The sequence below is a fragment of the Ovis canadensis genome, chromosome X (genome assembly GCF_042477335.2).
Source record: "Ovis canadensis isolate MfBH-ARS-UI-01 breed Bighorn chromosome X, ARS-UI_OviCan_v2, whole genome shotgun sequence".
NCBI lineage: Eukaryota > Metazoa > Chordata > Mammalia > Artiodactyla > Bovidae > Ovis > Ovis canadensis.
In genome coordinates, this window is record NC_091727.1 from 12,926,528 (window position 1) to 12,951,833 (window position 25,306).

At 45.0% G+C, this 25,306-nt stretch overlaps 1 protein-coding gene and 1 long non-coding RNA gene across 8 annotated transcripts in view; one reads left to right on the forward strand and one right to left on the reverse strand.

Annotated features, from left to right (window-relative positions):
* Positions 1-278: 278 nt before the first annotated feature.
* GPM6B (glycoprotein M6B) overlaps positions 279-25,306 on the reverse strand; it is a 158,187-nt gene continuing 133,159 nt past the window's right edge. For 3 of the 6 annotated variants that reach the window (XM_070289796.1, XM_070289795.1, XM_070289793.1), the window contains 6 exons: positions 11,405-11,591; positions 9,626-9,782; positions 8,395-8,566; positions 5,739-5,812; positions 4,815-4,880; positions 279-3,818 (listed from right to left, as the gene is read on the reverse strand). In XM_070289796.1, coding sequence (XP_070145897.1) covers positions 3,738-3,818; positions 4,815-4,880; positions 5,739-5,812; positions 8,395-8,566; positions 9,626-9,782; positions 11,405-11,591 — 737 coding nt within the window. In that variant the 3' untranslated portion in view covers positions 279-3,737. The remainder of the gene's footprint in view (positions 3,819-4,814; positions 4,881-5,738; positions 5,813-8,394; positions 8,567-9,625; positions 9,783-11,404; positions 11,592-25,306) is intronic. The other 3 variants (XM_070289797.1, XM_070289794.1, XM_070289792.1) reach the window with 1 other exon arrangement.
* Positions 3,204-10,693, forward strand: LOC138930156 (uncharacterized). Of its 2 annotated transcripts, XR_011446104.1 has the most exons (4): positions 3,204-3,394; positions 3,484-3,572; positions 5,671-5,836; positions 7,011-10,693. It is a non-coding gene; the product is annotated as an uncharacterized lncRNA (long non-coding RNA). The 2 variants fall into 2 exon arrangements; XR_011446105.1 differs by lacking the exon at positions 3,484-3,572 and having other exon boundaries at positions 3,283-3,394.

Consider the following 25,306-nt stretch of genomic DNA (forward strand, 5'->3'; position numbering starts at 1 on the left):
GCCCAGTGGGTTACAGTGTTTTCTCAAATTGCTCTTGCTTTAAAAGAGGCTTCTGTCAGAAATGAAACACGTAGCACTTGGAAACTTGATTTCTGTACAAATGTAGAATCTTGATTATGCATACTGTTTAAAAATAACACCATACCGAGGACAGAGAGAGAGTATATATGTATGGTAAAAAGGCAAGTGAATGAAGCTATAATTTTTATTTCATTTCTTGTAATACATCCACAGCTATTTCCACCTAAATAGATCTTTAAAATAAGCATACACAGGTATTGACTATTATCTACAAATATTTATTGTAACACTTGAATAGAACTACAGGAAGCCCTTGGCACTGATAGAAAATATTGATTCACTGTTAGGTTACAAAAATTTATACATAGCAAAATTTAATGCTCTTTACATAAAAAATATTAGACTACTTAAACAAAACTTTCAAAAATTCCTGGTAAGAGCTACCAGAATTAGAAAAGTAAAATTAGGCTTTAGACACTGCCTCTTCTAGAACACTGGACTCAAACAGCACCTCCACTGCTGGAAAAAATATTTAGGTCTGTCATGCAACAGGAAAACAAAACACCAAGCTATTCTGGAACAACTGTTCTACACAGAAGAGATCGTCTCCCGATTTAGAAAAAGAAAAAATAGTCAAGATCCAAATAGGCATTTTTAGGCATTAACAACAACACCAACAAAAAGAATCCAAATGAAATATTATACTTGTGTTCAATTTTAATAGCATCTGATAAAGGTATGCTTCCTTTCATTTTAACACATTTCTGCACGTGGATATGTTTAAAATCCAGGAAACAGCCAAACCACAAGTTAATTCTTAACATGAATATACATAGTTAACCCTATTATATTATGCAGCCCCCTTTAAAAGCACTGATGCACCCAACAGTTATATGTATCATTTCATAAAGAACAACACAAAGTTTACCATCACTAATACCCAATACCTATAGTCACTTAATGTTCTGAAACACAATGATTTAAAAGGCAAGTTTCTTTTGAAGATGGCTTAAACTCAAGCATTTGGGTTTTTTTCTTTTCCTGAACATTGAACTTTATTCCAGGAAACTTAAGATTTAGATAAGAAAACGTGAAATAAATACCAAACCTAATTGAAATTAATTCAGTATTCAAGTCTATAAAAGTAGGAGGTGTGTGGTCTGTTGGTAATTAGGTTTTGGGTAGTTGGTATGAAATTGTAAACTTGCTATTCAGACCACATAAAAATCGTTTTGAGTGGTGGTCATTTTAATAAGGTAACACTTCTTTATTAAGAAAAACATTTGTGGAACAAAATTCTTTGAAGGATTTGGGGTTACCTATTTTAAGTTCTTAGAAATTGAAAACAAATACTCATTAAGGCAAAGCTGACATTTATGTAAAAGAAACCTATTACAAAAATTGATTTTGGATAGCTTGTCAGTCTGAATCTAGCTTCATCCATGGTAGGTAATGCAGAATTATTATAATGGGCTCATTTTAGCATTCTTGAGAGAAAGAAAAAAAAAACAATTTCTGATTGGACCAGGAAATTAGTATGTCCTGGACTTAAGAGGGGTGGGGAGGTCAGCTATTTTTCTTACAAGGGTCAACTCTAAGAATCACTTTATCTTTGAGCCACAATTTCATACATGTCAGCTGTCAGGAATGCAATGTCGCATCAATTCCATTTTAGTTCCTATTTAGATGTGTTTGAGGACAGATGGTAGAAGGGAATGTGTGGGCATACCGCCTGATGCTGTGATGGCATGGTCATTATCAAGGGGTATCGTGTTCTCAGAGCCTGTCTTGGTGGGATTGTGAACATGCCACAAATTTCAAAAGGATAAATATTCATTTTGTTGAAGTGTTGCCTTTTAAAATGGCTCCCATGAAACCTCCAATATCTTGTAAAGAAACAGAGTTACCTACTGGAAGGTTTTCCTAGAAATACATCCCAGCAGCTTGAGACAGACAGTGAAGTGTTTGGACTTCTACGTGAGTTTGTTTGGTGGGGTACACATCTGTACTGCAGAGCAGCTGTCTGATGATTTGTCAGAGCTGTAAATTCGTTGGCTGAGACCCTCTGGCAAACATTTATGTGTAAGAATTGAGTTGTTCTTTTGACCGAGACTGGATATCTTGCAGTTCCTGTTCTTCCTTTGCTTTGATATCCTGGTAAGCCTGCATTTTGCTTGCATCCTTTAAGTAAGCCCAGTTAGAAGACAGTATCATGAGGAAGTGGATCTGGAAAAGAAGGGTGAGCATGATGGCTAGTGAGCATGTGAGAAGGCAAAGCGAGCTGTGAAGGCAGATTAGACGCTCTGTGCTGTAAAAATGGAGAGGGTTATTCCGGATTAATATTCATTCTGCTATCAGAGGCATCGGAGACTGAGTGCAAGCTCTGCTAGGACGCTTCATATTAAAAGGGTGAAAAAAGTTAGTAAACAAACATAATGAATCAAGAGAAAATGGCCCAAGTTACTGTTAAGAAAAGGCAAAAATGAAATACGACAGGGTGTTTTTTACCATTTTAAGAGTCACTTGAAAAACAAAGGCAAAAGTTCAGAAACACGCTGTGTGGTTATTTTGGAATGAGTGTCGTGCAAAGATCTTTCCTATCTGTGGACAAAAATCAATTTCCCCAAAGGCCTGAAAGTGTGAACGGTGTTTATTTTGAGTAAATAATATAAAACTACATATTTAACATGGAAAAATTAAGTGAATGTCAAAACCAAAATTAAGAACTATCAGCAAAGCATGCAGTCCCTGTGTTAACACACTTTTAGTAGTGAAACTAGTTTTCGTGTATAACTGCCGTGATTTCATTTCACAAAACGTCAAAATCGTTATGATCATTCTTTACAGTTTGATGTGGCAAATGCTTCTTTCCCGCTTATTTTCCTCATCTTTCCTGCAAAATCTATATATCAAGTTCCTTATATTTCCTTCTCAACATATTGGAGACTTTCAGATCCAAGCACAATTACTTTCCCCATTAGAATCTTACGTGCAGTTTGAGAAGTGGCTATGAGGAATCAGTTACTACTCACCCCAATCCAACACTGTGAGGTTATCCATTCTGTGGGCTCTGAAAGGACTGATGGTGTTGTGTAAAAATAAAACTACATATAAATATTTTTTGAGAGATAACAAGTGAGCTCTTTTTCTTCAAATTTTTGTCAGCTTATTTGAGGGGCATTTATTTGGTAGTGAGCCCTATAATCGTTAAAAATACGGTAATCAGATTTAAAAAATATTTATAAAATATTTTCCAAACAGAGTCTGAGAAGACCAAATCCAGATGAAAACGGTTCTCTTCCAATTCATCTTCAGCACGTGTGTTCATTACTGAAATGGGTTATCAAGCAAGCAAAAATAATGGAAAACACAGGTATTCCAGTTTTAATACTTCACTTAGAGATACTGCTCAGAGTTTAAGTTCAAAGAACTTTGTTAAAAAACAAAGACATTGTTTTTCAGTGGCTGCTCACCAATGTCAGTATATAACTGAATCCTTTCCACAATGTGGAAATAGCCAGATCTCATCATCATTTTGGAGTTCATGTACGGTAAGTCATTTGAGTAATCTACCATGCAAAATGAGTTGACTAAAGCGATTTACAAATTACTGTAACAAAACTGCAGAAGCCTAGGCTCTGCTTTAGTCTGGGGGTCAGTGATACTTCACGCTACGGAACATAGCTCTCTAAAGCTCCTTATTGGCCTTATGCAACTTAGAACTTAGTGCAGCAATCTTCCCGACTCTTAAACTTCAAAACCGCATAGTTATATGTGGTAGCCATCATGTAGATCAGCTGGTGGAAGAGAACAGAACAGGACAGTAAGATACAGGCAGTGCGGGCCTCTGCCCCGACACTTCTAAACTCGGCCGGAGATGGGAGCCAGCTCAGAGCCTAGGGTGTTTCTTTTTTGCCATTTGTAAGCCCATTATATCTCGCACACTCAAGTTTCTGGAGTCTCACGTATACAATAAGTTATCAGCCCAGAGAACAGGTCCCCATCCTGAGGGAATAGAGGGTTGCCTCCACGTGGGGAGGGATGACATCAAAGGTTGGACAAACTCTGAAGGACTCACTTCCTCATTTCTCAGCTCTTGAGGTTCCCCCTCATTCTACCCACCTTAGAGCTCTGGACACCACAAGCCAAGCCCTCCCAAGTTTTTGGTCCACGTGATACACACAGACACACGCCTGTGTGGTGGCATCTTCCGTATCTGTGAATCTGTCCTTGTGCTAAAATTTCCTTAACTCTCAGGTCAGCACTCACAGCCATGCGGACACACAGGATGCGGAAGAGCTGACATGCCCAAGGCAACTGTGGCAGCCTTGGCAGCTATGGCAAGCTGTAAACAAGCATCTTTTTCATCATGTACCCTGGTTTTTGCATTTTTGTGACCTCACTCTTTCTGTGGTCCCTCATGAGAGTGCTAAAGGGCCATCTAGTGTTCCTAAGCGCAGGGAGACTGCAGGGGACCTGACGGAGAAAATACATGTGTTCAGCAAGCTCCAGTCAGGCCTGAGACACACTGCTGCTGGCCGTGGGTACACTGTTCATGAATCAGCAATGCATACCCCACAAGATGCCTTTAAACGGAGGCAAAAGGATTCTTCCCACCGAATCTGAATCTCATCACCTACCATGAATGCCAAGACCAGCACCTCATCCTTCCTGCAAGCTAGACACAGGGTACGTTTACATAGGGGCACCTGAACCGAGGCAGAGTCCCAGGTGTGTTGGCTGGAAGGGAAGTCTGTTAGGATGCTGCCTGCAGGAAGGGGGCCAGCACTCACCAGGGCAATGACGGTGGCGCCAGCTCCGGCACAGGCCACGATGAACAGGTGATAGGACATGTAGAACTAGGAGAGAACCGGGCACCGAGGTGAGCATTCTGCGGGGGAGTGATGGCCTCCTCTATTCTGGGCGCACTCCCTCTTCCTCTGTAGGGCTGATTTCTGAAGGCTGGGCACATGCTGGGCTTAGCTGGGGAGCTTTCAGAACTTGGCAAGAGGCTGTACCCCAGGCCAGTTACATGGGAGTAGCTGGGGCTGCTCCCCACGAACAGGGTATTATCTTGCTCCTGCATGCCTGCTACCTGCAGCCCAGATCATGGATGTACACACCCAGCAGCCGGGTAGGCGGGCCCTGATTATTGCGGTTGTTCCTTACTTCCTAAACCATGTCAGGATCATCTTAAATGCGAGCTTCCACCAGTGCATTTGAGACTCTGCTTTTATATACAGTTATAAGCCAATGCCTGAAGACTTTCTAGGGCAGAGAGATTTTTCAACCACAGTGTGTCAGGATTTACTGCCAAGTAAGGATGAATAAGCAATAGCAGCAACTCAGTCTAATCAAAAGAATAAGTTGCCAATGTATAAAAATTCAGTTGTATACAAATTGAGGGCAGTCCTCTCTGGGAAAATTTACATTGGTCCTATGACAAATGTTCTACTTTGAAAAACGATCTGAAGATGAAGAACTGAGATATATTCAGACTGGGCAGGATTGGGATCACTCTCCAAATATCACCAAAAGAGAAAGCTGTCTGGTGGCGCAGGACCGTCACTCTGGATTCAGCCATGGCACAGGGCCGTTGTCTAGGTAGAAAATGGTGGCTCAGCGCCCTCTCGTGGTCTTTCTCCCTAGGAGCACCCTTTGCCTCAGCCTGAAGTGCCCAGTGGTCGTCTAGGATCAGCTGAGGGGCCGGGGCCTACCTCGTTGGTGTTGCAGATGTTTTCCAGGGCCGAGCCACATATTCTTCCTGGGAAAGCATTCCAAGGGATGATTCCTAGAAAGTGAATCCCAGCAGAAGGTTAGTAATTAGCACAAATGCCAGTGCCCCTGCTTGCACTGGGCCCCTCCACTTTCAGAGGCAGTTACAACACAGTCACGTGCTGTGCTCTTCATCAACAATTGATGTATCTGCCCTCTGCAGAAGAAACTTTCTGGAATAAAAAAAGTCCTATTTGGACAACAGGGCAAGAGCAAAGGCAACTAGTCCATGAGAGAATTAGACAAATTATGCTTTGGTTAGTTGAGCTGATATTCATGAACTCGAGTTCAACAGCTGCAGGACAACCCCCACCCCCACCCCCCCTTATAAGGCATTTCCTCCTCCTGAAACCAAACACATCTCGCCTTGAACTTCATGGTCTGCAGCCTTGCTTCTCAAGCTCTTTCACCATGATTGGCCCTGACTCCGTTCTGAAAGGGAGAGGCTATGCTCAGAAAGGTTCATGGCAATTTGAGAGGAATTTGTTTATATTCTGTAATCTGCACTTCCATTTTGTATGTCTTTGCTTTTCTGTTCCTTTTTGTTGTGTTTTACAAGTATCTCAGAACTACTTCTGGAATGAAAGTCCAATTGGAAGCTTGGAAAACCACTGTACTTCCTCACAGAGTGAGGCCAGCTCAGCCTGTGGTGTCCTTGCTGTATCCAATTCCCCTCTGTGGCCACCTCATCCACATGGCGGCTGCTGCTTTTTCGGTCATTAATGCCTCGATGTACCCTTAAATATGAGACATACATCAAGTTCTCTTGTCTCCCAGGAGGTCAGAAAAGAAGATACTTAAAAACTATTCCTTCTACCTTTGTTATGGACCAGTAGTAAGTTTTTGTTTCAGGAGAATAGGAAATGATGAAACCACTGATTTCAAGAACAGAAGATTTTAAAAATGATTACTGATGACATTTATAGTGAATGCTGAAGAGTAGGGAAATGATACATGCACCTAGATATTCATTTATAAATATTTTAAAAATAAATTTGAATCTCTGTTTTCCATCTATTCTAAAGAACAGTGTAGTTGAACCTTTGGCTCTATGAGAAGAGCTCAGTGCAAGGGGCATTTTAGGTTAAGTTTTGTATTACGGTTCAAGGTAAGATGCTGAGGATAAGCCAGACAGGAAGAAACCTCTTTTAGAAAAGCTCTGAAAGAACAATTATTTCCTCTTCAATTCTAATGGAAAACTTTTTTTCCCCTAGTTGATCCTGCCAAGAACAGGATTTCCACCATCCTGGACAGAAGTACTACTGAAACTGCCTTTTCTCATTCAGGAGGGATGTCTGGTTTGCAGTGATGGACAGGAGGTGCCATGGCCCTTTCTGTGGCCTCTCAAGATGAACTAAACTTAGGTGAAGTGCCCACTCAGAAAAATATGTTTGAATAGATATCCAGCACTCAGCTTTGCTAGAGTCCCTTTGGATGACTTTAAAATATGCCTGGATTTTATGTTGTCATCTAGAGCCGCATCTCCTCTCCTGAATCTTCAAAGTCTCCACTTACATCCTGATTCTCCAGAATCTCATCTCCTGAGTGTCCAGAATCTTGTCTACAGTCTCCTCTCAAGACTAGCCTAGGTCTTCTCTCCTTTCCTGAGTCTTATCTCCAGAGTCTCCTGAGTCTTCAGGGTCTAACCTCCAGAGTCTCATCTCCTGAGTCTCCTCTCCCGAGTTGCCTAACCCTCTTCTCTCCTGAGTCTCCTTTCTTGAGCTCCTGAGACACCAGGGTCTCATCTCCTGAGTCTCGTCTGCTCAGTCTCCTGACTCTCCTGAGTAGCGGAAGCCTCGTCTGCTCTGCTGAGTATCCTAGGTGTCCTTTCCTGAGTGTGCTATCCTGAGTCGATAGTGTATCCTGTCCAGGGTCTTGTCTCCTGAGTCTCATTCGCTGAGTCTCCAGAGTCTCGTCTCCTGAGTCTCCAGGGTCTTTCTCCTGACCCTCCTGTCCAGGGTCTCATCTCCTGTGGCTATAGATCTCCTCTCCTGAGTCTCCTGTCTCTCCGCTCATGAGTAGCCTAAATCTCCTCTCATGAGTCTCCTCTTCACAGTCTCCTGTCCTGAGACCCCGGGCTCTTATCTCCTGAGTCTCGTAACCCTCATCTCCTCTCTTTAGTCTCCTAAGTCTCTCCTGAATCTGCTCTCCAGGGTCTCGTCTCCTGAGTCTCTAGTGTCTCTTCTCCTAAGACTCCAAGGTCTTGTCTCCTGACTCTGCTATCCAGGGTCTTGTCTCCAGAGTCTCATCTCCTGAGTCTCCACTGTGTTGTCTCCCGAGTCTCCTAACTGTCCTGTCCTGAGTAGCCTAAGTCTCCTCTCGTCTCCTTAGTCTCCTAAGTCTCCTCTCCTGAGTCTCCTGTCCCAAATCTCCAAAGTCTCCAGTCTTGGGTCTCATCTCCCAAGTCTCCCTAGTTCCTCTCCTAAGTCTCTAGGGTCTCATCCCCTGATCTCCAGAGTCTCGTTTCTTCAGTCTTCTCTGCTTTCTTCTGCTCTTCTCCATCCTAATGATTATTAGAATTATTATTATTACAACCCTGTAATAATTTAGACCCGCATATGCACATAGAATACAAATCACGGACTGCACAGGAAGTACCATATTGCCGGATGTCCACACAGATCTGCTCCACTCCTGCTGTCCCGTTGGTTTGGGGGGACTTGATGACTTCACAGGTGGACCATATGTTGTAGAACATAAACACTGGCACTGCCGAGAAACCAAACACACCCAGCCAGGCCACTCCCAACACATAGGTGAGGAAGACGAACTAGGACAAGAAGGAGAAAGAATCTTCACCAACCAGTGCAATCCCTGGGAGGAAGAATTAATATATTTCTCCTAATACTGAACTTGCTGGATGCAGTCACTGGACCATAGCAGATACAGGGAAGTGTTGGAACTTTACAGTTCCCTATTTAGTAAGGATGTAAGTAGCCAAGGCAGGCTGTCCCTTGTCCAAGGTCACTGAGCTAGCTGGGACAGGGCCTCCTTCAGCCGTGCCTTGTAAATATCAGTTCCACACTTACCAAGGTGTGTGGATGCTCTCACAGGCCACTGCATTAGAACCCTGTTCCAAATTGCCTGTATTCTACATAATAGAGGGGCTGTAGAACAGCCACCACTATAGGAAGCTCTTTCTGGAAAAGAACCTGGGTAGTTTCATGATCCTGTGAAATTACTAAAAAGCATTAGATGCACCTTTACTACATTTACAATAGCCATGAACACAAGCTTAGTGCACAGTAAACCTGCTCAAATGCTCATTTCCCTCTAGTCTTGCTTGGTTTTACATCTTTAAGAGTCCTCACCTCAGGACAGCAGAGAGCTCAGTTGGTGTCCTCAGCCCTGCAGCCTGTGTGTTTATCTTCCTCCTTCCATGACTTTCTGCCTCCATGTGAGTGCATCTCTCTCAACTCTCCAGCTGTTTTCTTCACATCCAACCAGTTTTCAAATGCCAGACCCACACATCCAGCTGCTTGGCATAGGCCATTATAAACCCCACTTCAACGACCCCCCCCCCACTCCAACTCCAAAAATGCCTCCTTCCCACCTCTCCCTCCACCCCTGAGTCTCCTTTTGTGATAGAGCACTTTCTGACCCTGTCTCTTACCAAGCCCCTTACCAAGCCTCTGTCCTCCACTAGGTCAGCAAACACTGCCTGTGAAAGGCCAGAGAAGGAACTGGTCAGGTTCCACTGGGTCACACATACGCCTCAGCTTTGCTGAGTGAATGCAATCACAGACCACATGTCAGCAAGGGAAGTGGGTGCCAAAAACCATACCAGACAGAAAAAACTTGAATTTTGTATCATTTCATGCATACTCACCATCCCACTGATGCACCGGCCACAGGCAGTTGTTTTAAACTCCCCATGCAGTTCTTTCACTGCACTCGTGGTGTAGAAGCCTTCTGCCAGCAGAATGATCCCATACAAGAAGAAAAAGGATGCAATTCCGTAGATGACATACTGCATCAGTTGAATTCTGTGAAAAGAAGATCCCAAGTGGTTACATTCACGGCCTGATTTTGGCCTCTGGAGGGAGGCCGTGAGGGTAGGTGACATCCTGTGACAGCCGACCCACTGATGGCTTCGGTGGGGGTGCCGCAGACAGGCACCCCTGCCCAGACCACAGCAACCTGGACCCTTCTTCCAAGGGGTGGGCAACTTCCCAGATGAGGGAGATGTTTCCTTTGGGCGGGGCCCCGATGGACTTTTAGTACTTACTAGATGATACTCCTTTGCATGTAAGTAAATGCAGAGATTGACGAGTTACAGCCACTCATCCAGGACACACATACAGCCAGAATTTCAACTTGGGTCCAGTGGACGGCCTGTTCCTTCCACCACATCAGAATGTCTCCCAACCAGGCTTTGTGCTTAACGGTTTTCTGCTAAAACCCCTAAGTAAGCATTCATGGCCTCTCTATGGAGTAACTTGGGTGAACGCTTTTTGCCCAAGACACTGTCATAACACAAGTGATAATGTATCAAGCAGGTTTAACATACAAAAAGTTAATTCACATCTAATTTTGTCCTATGAAAGCCAACAAATATGCAGATGACAACCTTTGGCTGCCCAGTGGAACCAGCTGGTGAGTTAGAGACTACAGGTACCTGGGTCCTATATCCCCAGAGATTATGACTCAATTAGTCTGGGGTGAATCACAGACCTTTGGATTTTTTTAGAGCCACTTATCAGCATCACCAGCTAATTAAACTACCATGCTTTCCCGAGGTTCAGTCATGGTAAATATTTCTTGGTCTTTTTTTTTTACCCAGTTGGTACACATTGAATCCCTTGTCCTGCTTGATCCTCCTCACAGCCTCCCCAACTGCTGATTTCTTTGAATCATTTCACAGATAAAAAATAAAATTTCCCAAGGACTCTTCCAACATGCTTCCCTTATTATTTCATAAAAATTCATTCCTGCCTTTTTTCAAAGGGCTGGTAGAAAAGTATCTCCCAATCACAAGGCACCTAAAGACTGTCAGACTTTGGGAGTAAGGAAGGAAAAAGCAAACAGTGAGGGGCAGGGGAAGACACACGAAGACAATCATCAATACACTGCTGCCGGGCAGGCACGCTTATGAGAATCCATGCATGGGAGTTGGACACTCAGGAGGATTCTAGGATAGCAGGGCTGAGGCCATACCCCTAAGACTTCCCCTTTTCTGAACTGGAGGATCCCCAGGGATTTTTCCTCTGCTTGAAGAATGAACGTCCAGGTCCTGCTCCTGTAGACTTCGGGTGGGGCTAAGCCATTTTCTCTGACAGCACCGGAGGGCATCTGTTACTCGGGGACCGTGGTAACCCTCGGTGAGAGGATGGGCAGTGTTGCACCATCCCCCTTGGCCACACGTGCACTGTGTCTTATGGGTGCACTGTCCCATTCCCCAGGCGCAGTCCTATCCCAGGTCCCCAACACCTACTGCACTCCTGGCCCTTTCTTTTCCCTTCTTTCCTGGCCCTTTTCCTGTCTATCCCTGGGGAGTGTGAATGAAAGACATCCATTTTCTCCCAGGGGCGCCCACAGCAGTCTTTCTGCAGCCCTCCTGGGGTGGTGGCACTTTAAATGCACTTCTAAAAGGAAGGAGGCAACTTACACCTCACTCAGCAGGGCATGGTCACTGGTGTTGGTGGAGAAGTGCTGCTCCAGGATTGCCACGGTGCCTGCCAGAGCCACGTGCCCACAGCCGCAGAACAGGGCGACACCCGAGAAGCAGAGGATGGTGGCCACCAGGGAGGCGTAGGGGACTCCGCCCAGACACTTGATACAGCATTCAAAGCAGCCTGGACCCAGGGGAGAGAAAACACGGCTGGTAAGGGTAAAATGCCTATGACTTCATGAAGACCACGCATTAACAGAGAAGGTCAACTCTTCCCTCTGCCCCACATGCTCTTTGGGCAACAGCTCAGCATCGCAGGGGCCAAGGGGAGCTGTCCTCATCTCCTTCTGTGGGTGAGGACCTGGGGGCTTCAAGGGGAAATGAAGCTTAATTTGTTCGGGTGTGTGGCAGAGCAGCTAAGTGACAAATTGTTACGGAGTAAGGCACAACTCTACCACTTCCTGATTGACCCAGGGTTGAGGTTAGGGGACCCCTGCTCAAGTGACAACGAGAAGCAATCACCCCACTAACAATGTCAGAAGAATTTCAGTGAAGCTGCCGTTCTATGAAGACAAGTGACCATCAAGTTCCCCCCAGCCTCACCTTTATGGGGTTTCAGGTAGCTATTTCTCTATTTTCACAGCAGCCAAGGGCTTTCCCCAGCCTCTGACCTCCTGGGCAACCAGAAGAGTCAAATACAGTAATTACACTATTGCTGTGATCAGAAAAATATCAACAGAATCAGTCTGGAAAGGGGGTGGGCATATGGGTCCCTAGAAGTACCAAGCCACCCAGATCCACTCAAATGGGCTCACTCAGGTTTCATTCATGTCAATACCACAAATCAGCTTAGCTTTTAAATAAAAATGTTCCCCCAGAGCCAGGCAGCACAAGCAGTTTAATCATACTCATCCCCCGAACCCACCTCCTCAACTTCCACCTGCCCCCGCCCAACGCACATGTTGAGAGTAAGAATCCAGAACTGGTGGGTGACGTTTAAGTACTTGAAGAGGGAAAAGGAACAGGGCTGGGGTGGGAGGGGACAAAATGAGCATCCATGAAGTGAAATGAAGGAGAGAGCCACAGTTCATTCTTCATTCTTGAGAGAAATTAAACTCATTCATTTTTCAAATCAACTTTGACTTGAGACATCCATAAGGACCTCCCCAGGGACTGAGTCAGGTGACATTTTCAGTTCAGAGACACTTTATGTTTCAGTGGAGCAGTTCAGGCCTCAGGGTAATGTTGGTTCCTCTCCTGACCTCCCGTCCCTGTTTATACTATCAAGACCCTTAACTAAATGGCTTGTCAGGGAAATCGAACTCTGAATGCATTATGATGTTTAACAGCAATCAAGAGCAGTTCATGACTTCAGGGCAAGCACATTAAGGTGGCCAAATTTCTTTCCCCCAAATGGCCTTTACAGTAGATAGGGAATGACTACCCAGCATGAAACACTGGAGCTAGGTCTTTCCATTTTGATGATCATTTCATGCTAAACTAGGGTTTGCTTAAACCTACCCTAGGAGATAACCCCATCTCTCTCTTCAGTTCATTGGAAAGTAAAAATGCCAGGCCCTCATAACAAAGTGTTCTGCCTTTCATTTCAAAAGATGACCAGCTATTTTCAAGAAGACCAACCTCCCTGAAATGGACTGATGAAACTGCCCAAAATGGGACCCAGTACACAATACAATTCAAGTCCACTAGCAAGTCGGTACCTTAAAGAGATTCGGACATGTGAGATTTGTGAACACAGATGATGGAGGTCAATCTCATTTTGTCCTATGACTTCCTAGCAGGTTGAAGTGAGGTAAGAGGAATGCAACTAAAAGCCCAAATTCTCCAGGCTCCCAAACCAACAGCAACTAAAATTCCTGGCCTTGATATATGTTGCATCATACAAGAGAGAAAACAGACCTCTTTTTTCTTGTGTTGTATCATCCCCACTTCTCCCATTCTCAGGCTCCATGATGAAGTTAGGGACAAGATGAATGCCTGCTTCCATGGCTAATGAAGTTATCTCTGGTCTTTATTGGATAGAGATGTGTGGCCTTGAGACTGCTGGCCAAGATGGTGGCCACTGAGCACATGTGGCTGTTTAAATTACTCAAAATTAAAACTTCAGCTCTTCCTTTGTAGAAAGTCACATTTCACATGCTCAAGAGCCACATGGGCTTTTGGCTACCATCTTGGACAGAAGAGATACCGGAGATTCTCTCACTGGAGAACACTGCTGTTGTGGAAGATCAATTTTGACGTGCCACATACTCACTTTCTTGTGACCTGAGCTAGGTTCTGAGTTTTACTTTGGATTTCATTCATTCAGTCCTTTTTGAAGATATAGAGGGTGATAAGCACTGTTGTTGGCACTGGGAATACAAACATAAAATAAGACGTCTTCCTTGCCTTCAAGGAGATCAGTTAGATGAGTAACAATTTCTATGGCACACCGTGATGACTACCAAGACAGAGGCTGCTAGAGGGCCAGTGGATGGTCAGGTGGAGGAGAGAGATACAGTAGGACAGGAGGAAATATAATTCAAATTGGAGAGGGATCCTGAAAGGCTTTCTACAGTAAAACCTAGGATGCCAAATACGTGAACAGCTGACATGGGGACATTGATACATAGTCTGATAAAATTTGAAGAAATCTGCGTATTACTGGTGTACATTATCTTACTAAGCCTACATCCTTTCTCATCATCTGGGATTAGGGTTAGGTGTTATAGTGCAGTGCACTCACCCTTTAACAAGAGAATGCAACCTTCCAAATCCATGGTTGCAACTTCAAAAAATCTTTCCTCCAAATGGGCTAGAGCTGTCTGCTTCTTTCAAAGGAAATGCCACAGCTGTTCCATGGCTCAAAAAAGACAAGGGTGGATCAGAAGAATGATGCTCTTCAGTCCCCAATTCATCACCAGATCAAGGCTAACATTTTCCTCCAATTTGTCTCTCTCATGGACTATGTACCCTCATGCTGGGGGTCTAGTTCTAGAACAGCAGGGGAAACCAGAGACTCAAGACTTTCAGGATCACTTCAATGAAGCATACTCTCTCAGCAGAAGCCAATGCTCTTAGGTTTTGGGTGGGTTTTATTTATGAACATAGAACTCTGGCTCCTGTAGAAGTCTCCATATTGGTCAGGGCTGTTGCATGTGCACACCTAAAACTCTTATGGACCCTGCTGGCCACCAGGAGCCAAAGCCTGTGAAATATATCCTGGGAAAAAACTATAGGAAATAATAGAACTGGATACAGAGCTTATTCTAACATGGTTGGCCAGTTACCCACAAGGCTACAGCTGAATTTCTGGTGGATATCCAACCAGCTGTGGATGGATTGCTCCCCACTGTACATTTTCTGTCAGTCTAGAAGCCATCTCTCCCTACACTGTGTAACATATCTTTGAACACGGGGTAATTTGGTCATATGCCGCACACATCCCAGAGAAACCAAGAGTGCTGCAAAAGCTGGCAAGGAAAAGCTAAATATGTTTCTAAAACATGATATCAATACTGTTAGTGTCCTCACATTAAGAGCATTTCTGACCTATGGGTACGTGTTGGCAGAGGTAGGGGGTGGAGGCCATGGTGACGCTGTGCGTTCAGGCTAGCCTCACAGGAGTACACCAGCACAGCCCCATGGGGTCCTGGGTTTACTATAATGCTCCGCCACTGCCATCTTGACATTCTTACTACTTTCCGTGCAAGGGTGTCTGAATTTTCAATTTTGCACTTGGCCTACAAATTATGGAGCCAGTCCTGGGTGTACTTACGTGAGAGGAGACAGGAGGGGTTCTTCCTACTTTATATGCCCACTGTGGCATGGTTTTATTTCAGTGTCAGATAGAAATACAGCCTAGAAAGGCAGATGTCACCTTGCCTACCTACCACGTTGTCCTGAGCACAGCAACTGTCCCATGAGATCAAATGCCTGGCATGTGGGAGAATTACTAGCTTCCCCTTTGCTCTGAGAGGGAGTAGGAATCACCCACTGTACTACCCCCAACAGAGCCAACACTCCAGGTTCTGCTAAACCAGGAATCTGCAAACTAGAGCCTGTGGTTTGTCAATAAAGTTTTATTGGAACACAGCTTACATCCCTTCATTGACAAATTGCTGGCGGCTATTTCTGCTCTACCAAGGCAGAGCTGGGTAGCTGTGACAGAGAGTGCGTGGCTTACAAAGCCTGCAACAGTTACTATTTCCAGGAAAAGTTTGCAGACCCCTATCTGGAGGCACTGACATGCAGACTGTGGTCTGAGGACCAGGAGCACCAATATCACCTGTGAACATGTGAAAGATGCAGAGTCTCAGGTCCCACCCTAGGACAACTGAATCAGAAAATCAGCAGTGCGGCGGGGTAGCCTGGCATCTGGGCTTTCAGACGAGTCCCACAGAGGCTCAAATCTGAGAACCACAGTCCTAACGAGTCGCGCCAGCTCTTCACTGTGGCAGTCCCACCAGCTTTCTTTTATTACCAGCCAAACTCCGTTGACAATAAACACCGAACACCATGAAACAATTTCCTGGCTTCTGGCCAAGATGGAGTATCAGGGAGCCAGTTTATCCTGCAGCCTGAAACCACAACCAAACTGAACGAAACCTATGCAACAATGGTCTTCAAGGTATTAAGACAGCAGACTGTGAAGGACCACCCATGGCGAATGAGTCAATGATTAAAATAAGTTCTCAACACAACCAAAGAAGCCACGTGAAACGCCCTGTGACACGTTTCAAAGACGCAGTTGGTATGGGGTCACCTGAAGGTGCAGCTCAGCTCTCATTGGAACAAGAGAAGCTTTTCCCCATAACCTTGCTGTTATCATCATCTCGGGTACTGGGGTTTCTTAAAGGCCTGATTGAATGGAAGCTGTCAGTTAAGCAGGGTAGTAACGGATATGGGTGGACAAGAGCACTGGGAGGGAGGGCACAGCCGTCCATTTATTCCATCTCATTCCATTAGCACATTCAATGCTCACCCAAGTGTCTCTGAGGTCCCACGGACTGGGCTGGACACTGGAGACTCGACAGCCAGCTAAGATAGGCGAGCTATATGCTAATGCAGTTTATAGCCTGGGGGAAAACAGACATTATCCAAATGGCGTGGGGATCAGAAGTGCTAGGAAACAGTAGGGACTTACTCAGGCTTTTGGAGGGTGACCGGGGACAGCCTCCATAGCTTAGACATGAAGGGTGGGTTTGAGCCGAGGGATGGTTAGGGAGGGTATTCCAGCAAACAGGAACTGTGTGAACAAAAGCTCTGTGAGGGAAAAACGCTTTACTGGGCATGGAAGATGATGCCAGAACAGAGAGGGTATGGGAGGAGGGTGGGGCAAGGAAGGCAGGAGGGGTCTAGGGGAGCCGGATGCACTGGAGGCTTTCCAGGCCACCCAAAGGGATCTGGACTTTAGCCTCAGAATCACAGGACACCACCAAGCCTTTCTGACCCTGGGGAACAGACCGGGGCTGCGGAAGATTCCTCTGGCGGATATGACAGGAACAAAGTGGCACTGCAGATGAATAGGAGCTCACTGCAATGGTGCAGGCAAAAGAGGACAGGTGCTTGGACCAGGGCAAAAGCAGCAGAAGTGGAAGAAAGGGATGCGTCAGAGAGAGGTTTGAGATGGCAAGTGGGCACAACTCACTGTGAACTCAAAGGAGGGGTTGGGGATGGGTGCTGAGAACCAAGAGTGACTCTTCCATTTCTGCACATGGAACCCCGTGGTGCTGTGCTGTTTCTTGACCTGGGGTTGATGCAGGAGGGCTAGGCTTTGAGGACAAAGATGCTGAGTTTAACCCTCCTACACTGTTGGTGGGAAAGTAAATTAGTGCAGCCACTATGGAGAATAGTGTGGAAGTTCTTCAAAAAACTAAAAGAAAGGTTACCATATGATCCAGCAATCCCACTCCTGGACATATACCTAGACAAAACTCTAATCTAAAAACATAACATGCTTCTCTATGTTCACAGCAGCACTGTTTACAATAGCCAAGACATGGAAACAACCTCAATGTCCATCGACAGAGGAATGGACAAAGAAGATAAGGTACATACATACAATGGACTACTACTCAGCATGAAAAAGGATGAAATAATGCCATTTTGGAGCAACATGGCTGCCTACTAAGTGAAGTGAGTTTGAAAGAGAAAGACAAATACAATATTACTTATATGTGGAACCTAAAATATGGCACAAAATGAACCTGTCTATGAAACAGAAACAGACTCATGAACATAGAGGCCAGACTTGTGGTTGCCAAGGGGAAGAGGCATGGGGGAAGGAAGGACTGGAAGTGAGGGGGACTCAGTTCAGTTCAGTTGCTCAGTCATGTCCGACTCTTTGCGACCCCATGAATCACAGCATGCCAGGCCTCCTTGTCCATCACCAACTCCCGGAGTTCACTCAAACTCACGTCCATCGAGTCAGTGATGCCATCCAGCCATCTCATCCTCTGTTGTCCCCTTCTCCTCCTGCCCCCAATCCCTCCCAGCATCAGAGTCTTTTCCAATGAGTCAACCCTTCACATGAGGTGGCCAAAGTACTGGAGTTTCAGCTTTAGCATCAGTCCTTCCAATGAACACCCAGGACTGGTCTCCTTTAGGATGGACTGGTTGGACCTCTTTTTGGACCTCCTTGCAGTTCAAAGAACTCTCAAGAGTCTTCTCCAACACCACAGTTCAAAAGCATCAATTCTTTGGGGCTCAGCTTTCTTCACAGTCCAATTCTCACATCCATACATGACCACTGGAAAAACCATAGCCTTGACTAGATGGACCTTTGTTGGAAAAGTAATGTCTCTGCTTTTTAATATGCTATCTAGGTTGGTCATAACTTTACTTACAAGGAGTAAGCATCTTTTCATTTCATGTCTGCAATCACCATCTGCAGTGATTTTGGAGCCCCCCCCTCAAAAGTCTAACACTGTCTACTGTTTCTCCATCTATTTCCCATGAAGTGATGGGACCAGATGCCATGATCTTAGTTTTCTGAATGTTGAGCTTTAAGCCAACTTTTTCACTCTCCTCTTTCACTTTCATCAAGAGGCTTTTTAGTTCCTCTTCACTTTCTGCCATAAGGGTGGTGTCATCTGCATATCTGAGGTTATTGATATTTCTCCCGGCAATCTTGATTCCAGCTTGTGCTTCTTCCTGCCCAGCATTTCTCATGATGTACTCTGCATGTAAGTTAAATAAGCAGGGTGACAGTATACAGCCTTGACATACTCCTTTTCCTATTAGGAACCAGTCTGTTGTTCCATGTCCAGTTCTAACCGTTGCCTCCTGACCTGCATATAGTTTTCTCAAGAGGCAGGTTATGTGGTCTGGTATTCCCATCTCTTTCAGAATTTTCCACAGTTTATTGTGATCCACACAGTCAAAGGCTTTGGCATAGTCAATAAAGCAGAAATAGATGTTTTTCTGGAACTCTCTTGCTTTTTCCAAGATCCAGTGGATGTTGGCAACTTGATCTCTGGTTCCTCTGCCTTTTCTAAAACCAGCTTGAACATCTGGAAGTTCACAGTTTATGTATTGCTGAAGCCTAGTTTGGAGAATTTTGAGCATTACTTTACTAGTGTGTGAGATGAGTGCAACTGTGTGGTAGTTTTAGCATTCTTTGGCATTGCCTTTCTTTGGGATTGGAATGAAAACTAACCTTTTCTAGTCCTGTGGCCACAGCTGAGTTTTCCAAATTTGCTGGCATATTGAGGGCAGCACTTTCACAGCATCATCTTTCAGGATTTCAAATAGCTCAACTGGAATTCCATCACATCCACTAGCTTTGTTCATAGTGATGCTTTCTAAGGCCCACTTGACTTCACATTCCAGGATGTCTGGCTCTAGATGAGTGATCACACCATTGTGATTATCTGGGTCATGAATATCTTTTTTATACAGTTCTTCTGTGTATGCTTGCCACCTCTTCTTAATATCTTCTGCTTCTGTTAGGTCCATACCATTTCTGTCCTTTATCGGACCATCTTTGCATGAAATGTTCCCTTGGTATCTCTAATTTTCTTGAAGAGATCTCTAGTCTTTCCCATTCTGTTCTTTTCCTCTATTTCTTTGCATTGATCGCTGAGGAAGGCTTTCTTATCTCTCCTTGCTATTCTTTGGAACTCTGCATTCAGATGCTTATATCTTTCCTTTTCTCCTTTGCTTTTCACTTCTCTTCTTCTCACAGCTATTTGTAAGGCCTCCCCAGACAGCCATTTTGCTTTTTTGCATTTCTTTTCCATGGGGATGATCTTGATCCCTATCTCCTGTACAATGTCATGAACCTCATTCCATAGTTCATCAGGCACTCTATCTATCAGATCTAGTCCCTTAAATCTATTTTTCACTTCCACTGTATAATCATAAGGGATTTGATTTAGGTCATACCTGAATGGTCTAGTGGTTTTCCCTACTTTCTTCATTTAAGTCTGAATTTGACAATAAGGAGTTCATGATCTGAGCCACAGTCAGCTCCCAGTCTTGTTTTTGCTGACTGTATAGAGCTTCTCAATCTTTGGCTGCAAAGAATATAATCAATCTGATTTTGGTGTTGACCATCTGGTGATGTCCATGTACCCAAGGTCAGGGGCAGCGGCCGAGAGGAGCTACTCCACGCCAAGGTCAGGGGTGGTGGCCGAAAGGAGCTACCCCACGTCCAAGGAGCGGCAGCTGCGTGGGCACAAGAGGGCCAGAGGAGCTACTCCACGATCAAGGTCAGGAGGGGCGGCCGTGAGGAGAACCCCTCGTCCATGGTAAGGAGCAGTGGCTGCGCTTTGCTGGAGCAGCCGGGAAGAGATACCCCACATCCAAGGTAAGAGAAACCCAAGTAAGATGGTAGGTGTTGCAAGAGGGCATCAGAGGGCAGACACACTGAAACCATAATCACAGAAAACTAGTCAATCTGAGCACATGGACCACAGCCTTGTCTAACTCAATGAAACTAAGCCATGCCGTGTGCGGCCACCCAAGACAGACAGGTCATGGTGGAGAGGTCTGACAGAATATGGTCCAGTGGAGAAGGGAATGGCAAACCACTTCAGTATTCTTGCCTTGAGAACCTCATGAACAGTATGAAAAGGCAAAATGATAGGATACTGAAAAGGGAACTCCCCAGGTCAGTAGGTGCCCAATATGCTGCTGTAGATCAGTGGAGAAATAACTCCAGAAAGAATGAAGGGATGGAGCCAAAGCAAAAACAATACCCAGTTGTGGATGTGACTGGTGATAGAAGCAAGATCCGATGCTGTAAAGACCAATATTGCATAGGAACCTGGAATGTCAGGTCCATGAATCAAGGCAAATTGGAAGTGGTCAAACAAGAGATGGCAAGGGTGAATGTAGACATTCTAGGAATCAGCAAACTAAAATGGACTGGAATGGGTGAATTTAACTCAGATGACCATTATATCTACTACTGCGGGCAGGAATCCCGCAGAAGAAATGGAATAGCCCTCAAGGTCAACAAAAGAGTCCAAAATGCAGTACTTGGATGCAATCTCAAAAACAACAGAATGATCTCTGTTTGTTTCCAAGGCAAACCATTCAATATCACGGTAATCCAAGTCTATGCCCCAACCAATAACACTGAAGAAGCTGAAGTTGAATGGTTCTATGAAGACCTACAAGATCTTTTAGAACTAACACCCAAAAAAGATGTCCTTTTCATTATAGGGGACTTGAATGCAAAAGTCGGAAGTCAAGAAACACCTGGGGTAACAGGCAAATTTGGCCTTGGAATGTGGAATGAAGCAGAGCAAAGACTAATAGAGTGAGGGACTAGCAAATGTAAACTTTTATGTATAGGATGGGTAAACAACACGGCCTTACTGTATAGCACAGGGAACTATATTCAATATCCTGTGATAAATCATAAAAGAATCTTAAAAAAGAATGTATGTATATAATTGAGTCAGATTTGTAGTTAAATGAGTGCAGATTTTCCTGCATGAAATATGGAAATCCATGAAATATGGATTCACTTATATGATTATCTAACCTTCTTAATTGTGTGTGCTTGCATGCTAAGTTGCTTCAGTCATATCTGACTCTTTTGCAACCCCATGGACCATAGCCCACCAGGCTTCTCTGTCCATGGGATTCTCCAGGCAAGGATACTGGAGTGGGTTGCCATGCCCTCATCCAGGGGATCTTCCCGACCCAGGGATCGAAGCAGCATCTCTTATGTCTCTTGCATTAGCAGATGGGTTCTTTACCACTAGCACCACCTGGGAAGTCCCTTATACTTCAATTAAAAAAAAAATCTTTTTTAAGATGTTGAGTTCAGTTTTAGACGTGCTGACTTTGAGGTCACCTGATGCCATCCAAAGGGAGAGATTCCAGGGGGTGATCAGACATTGGGTCTGTAGCTCAGATGAGCTGATGCTGGATGCTGTCAGCTTCTGGATTGCAGTGAAAACTTTCAGAGGTCAAGGAAAGACATGGGAGTGCTGAGCAGTTCCAAGTGCTTTAGACCCTTTCTTTTGCCAGGCATGGTCCTTGGACAAGCAGCAAGAGCTTCAGCAGGGAGTTTGGGGGAAATGCAGAGTCTCAGGCCCCACCCCAGGACCAGTCGAGTAGGTGGAATCTGTGTGAGAACAAGCCCCCAGGAGTGAACATGGAAGTCTGAGAAGCCCACTTCCAGTCACCAGTCCTATCTGTCCAGTCCCAGGTGCAGAGCCCCAAGTCCCTGTGAAGTGCTTGCTTTTGTGTGCAACTGTGTTTGGTGTTTTTTCCAAAGCCTGCTGGGCTTGGCCCTAACTCCAGCCACTTGCAAATCAAATGGCAAGTTCCAGGGGCCACAAAGAAGAAAACACAGTGTTCCAAGCTGTTCAGCCGCCTTGAAAAGAGTGCCACTAGAGTGTTTCTTCTGAGCCAAGCAAGCACTGTTAAGCTCAGATTTTTCACAACAAAGATGCTTTAGTGTCATACCACTGACAGGGTCTGAGAACACAGACCTATCCCACCTCCCCCGTTCAGACAAGCACCTGGGTTTTGGGCTGTCCCCAGCAGGAGAAGTCACAGGCCAGGCTGATGTTTTTTTTTTTAAAAAGAGGGAGGTGGTGCCAAGTATCAGCACAGCACCACGCCGTGCAAAGTGGATGCCAGCTAAGCAAGAGCAATGCTTTTCTTGGATATTCCGATAAATCCACATGCTGAGTTTTCCCAAGCTTCAAACCAGCAACGACAACGCTGGTGAATATGAACCAGAAAAGGGCAAGGAAAGCATTTTTTTTGATGACTGTGAACAACTCATGGAAAAAACAAATCACTGCTAGGCTTTCTAGTGCATTTTACTAGTAATTCTCAGTGCCTCTCACCCAGCCCCCTGAACCTCCATTAGGTTAGTCACATCTTCAGCCTTCATTTAGCTGGTCTCTGCGGCTAAAGAGAATTTTCGGTTTTGATTTGCACAAAAACTCCAGTGTGCGTTAGTCTAAGATGGTTTAAATATAAACCACACAGTAGGGAGAAAAAAAACAGGCTTCAATGCTTCACCCTCTCAATGGCCATTTTGTCTCTGGCATCTCTAGAACCTTTTGTGCAGAACAACAGAAGAAAACTGGCTTTGTCCTCAGGCTCGCGGATGCCCGTTGCCATGGCTGGGAGTTCACAACGGCCCAGTCATTTGCCCCAAGTTGTGATCCTGGCTGCAGTTCTCATGCTGGCTCCCAGGAGGGCTGGCAGCAACAAGGGCTCAGATTCTTCCCCAGGGAATGAATGTCTCACACACACACACACCCTCAACTCACGACCCTTCTTGCCACTTTACTAACTCCTAACAATCCATCAAATTAAAAAGAAAAGAAGTAACCAAGGTTTGCAACTTTCAAACAGCCAGCAGGAAAATGGAAGCAGAGAGAATCCTTAGTTAAGAGACGTTAAGATTGGATGGTGGGGGACCAAGGTCTCCCTGAGTTAGTTCTCCACCAGGAGTGACTGTACCCCCTTGGGGACATGGGGCAACATCCGGAGATACCTGGGGTTGTCAGGAATGGTGGAGGGGATACTCCTGGCTCTAGTGGGTGGAAGCCAGGCATGCTGCTCAATATCTTACAGGGCACAGGAGAGCACCCCTCCCTCCAACAATTACACAACCCCAGTGTCTGCAGCACCACGGGGGAAGAGTCCTGAGACAGTGCATGCACACACGTGCTGCACAATGTTCACATCCCTGGTTTTCACCTGGGGACGACTCTGCCCCCAGGGGAGGTGTGGAGACACTGTGTCATCACAGCTGGGCAGGTGCTACTGGCAGGTAGTGGGTAGAAGCCAGTGATGCTGTTCAACACTCCACAGTGCATAGGACAGTCCCCAGCCCAAACACAACAAAGAATGAGGCGACACCAAGGGTCAAGGATGAGAAACCCTGCTCTCAGGCTACCGTGTACCATCCTGGTCTGAGACACCAGCATGACCACCAAATTCTACAATTAAAAAAAGAAAAAGAGCTTAAAATAACCTTACTTTGTTTAAAAAATATTACAGACAGAAGTTTACAAATTTTGCTGTCCAAGATAATTACCTGGAGCACATGGGAAAGCCCTGATGTCCAGACTTTCCCCGAGACCAAATTAAACCACAATTTCTGGAGGTGGGATTCAGGAATTAGAGGTTTTGCTTTTTTGCTTAAAAAAAAAAGCTCCCCAGGTGATCTTAAGTTGGAGAACACGTGTTCTAGAGCAGACATCAGCCAACTGTGGCCCATGGGCCCAACTGGGCTCTCCACAGGGCCTGTGAACTCAGCACACTTTTTTACATTTGAAATGATTGTGAAAAAAACCCAAACTCAAAGAATAATCCTGCTTCGTGACACAAGTATATGGAATTCAAAGTTCTGTGTCCAGAAATAAAGTTTTACTGGAACACGGCCGAGCTCAATCCTTTCTGTACTGTATGTGGGTATTTTCAAGCTGCAAAGGCAGAGCTGAGTAGTTGCCAGATATTTACCATCTGGCCTTTTACAGGAAAAGTTTGCAGCTCACCCTTCAAGAGCACTGGTTCTCCACCTTTCATGTGCACATCAATTCCTGGGGAAACTCCTTACAATGCAGGGTCTCTTTAGGCAGGTCTGGGCCATTGCTCCTCACTGAACCTCCTCACTGAACCACAAGGGCAGAAAAGAGGGGCTCTCCAAGGGGGGCTGGTGCAGCCTTGAGAGACCCCCAAGACTCCGGAGCTGCAGGAGGCCCAAACTGTCTTCATGATACTGACTTTTTCCCACTGTTGACGTTTCCACAGGAAAACTGCCGATGGCTATAGCACAAATCAGGCAGTGGCACCAAAGTGAATGAATCAGCAGTTCATTCCTTACCACCACACACTCACAGGGAGAAAACATTGAGTTTCAGTTTGATGTGGTTGAAAAAAATTATCAACTGTGATAAATCTACACACCCGTTGAAGATTCTGTGCAATGAAATGAGGACACATCCAGGACTTCTGTAGCATTCCAGAGCACGATGCAAAGTTCAAGTGCGACTGAGTGTCAAGCTAAACTAGCATCTTGTTTTCTGGTGGACGGCTGTTTTTTTCTTTAAAGAATGACTAACACAGTATAGTTATTAAGACTTAGGAAGAAGACAGATGGCCAACAAGCATATGATAAACAATGCTCAACATCACTCACTAAACATCAGGGAAATGCAAATTAAGACCACAATGAGATATCACCTCATACCTGTCAGAATACTATCCAAAAAACAACAAATAACAAGTGTTGGCAAAGGTGTGGAGAAAAGGGAACCCCTGTGGGCCATTGTTTTCCATAGTGGCTGCACCAATTTACAGTCCCACCAACGATGTTTTCCTGTTATCTGGATAAACACTCAGAAGTAAAATAGCTTTGGTTATATTGGTAATTCTATTCTTAATTTCTGAGGAATCTCCACATTAATTTGA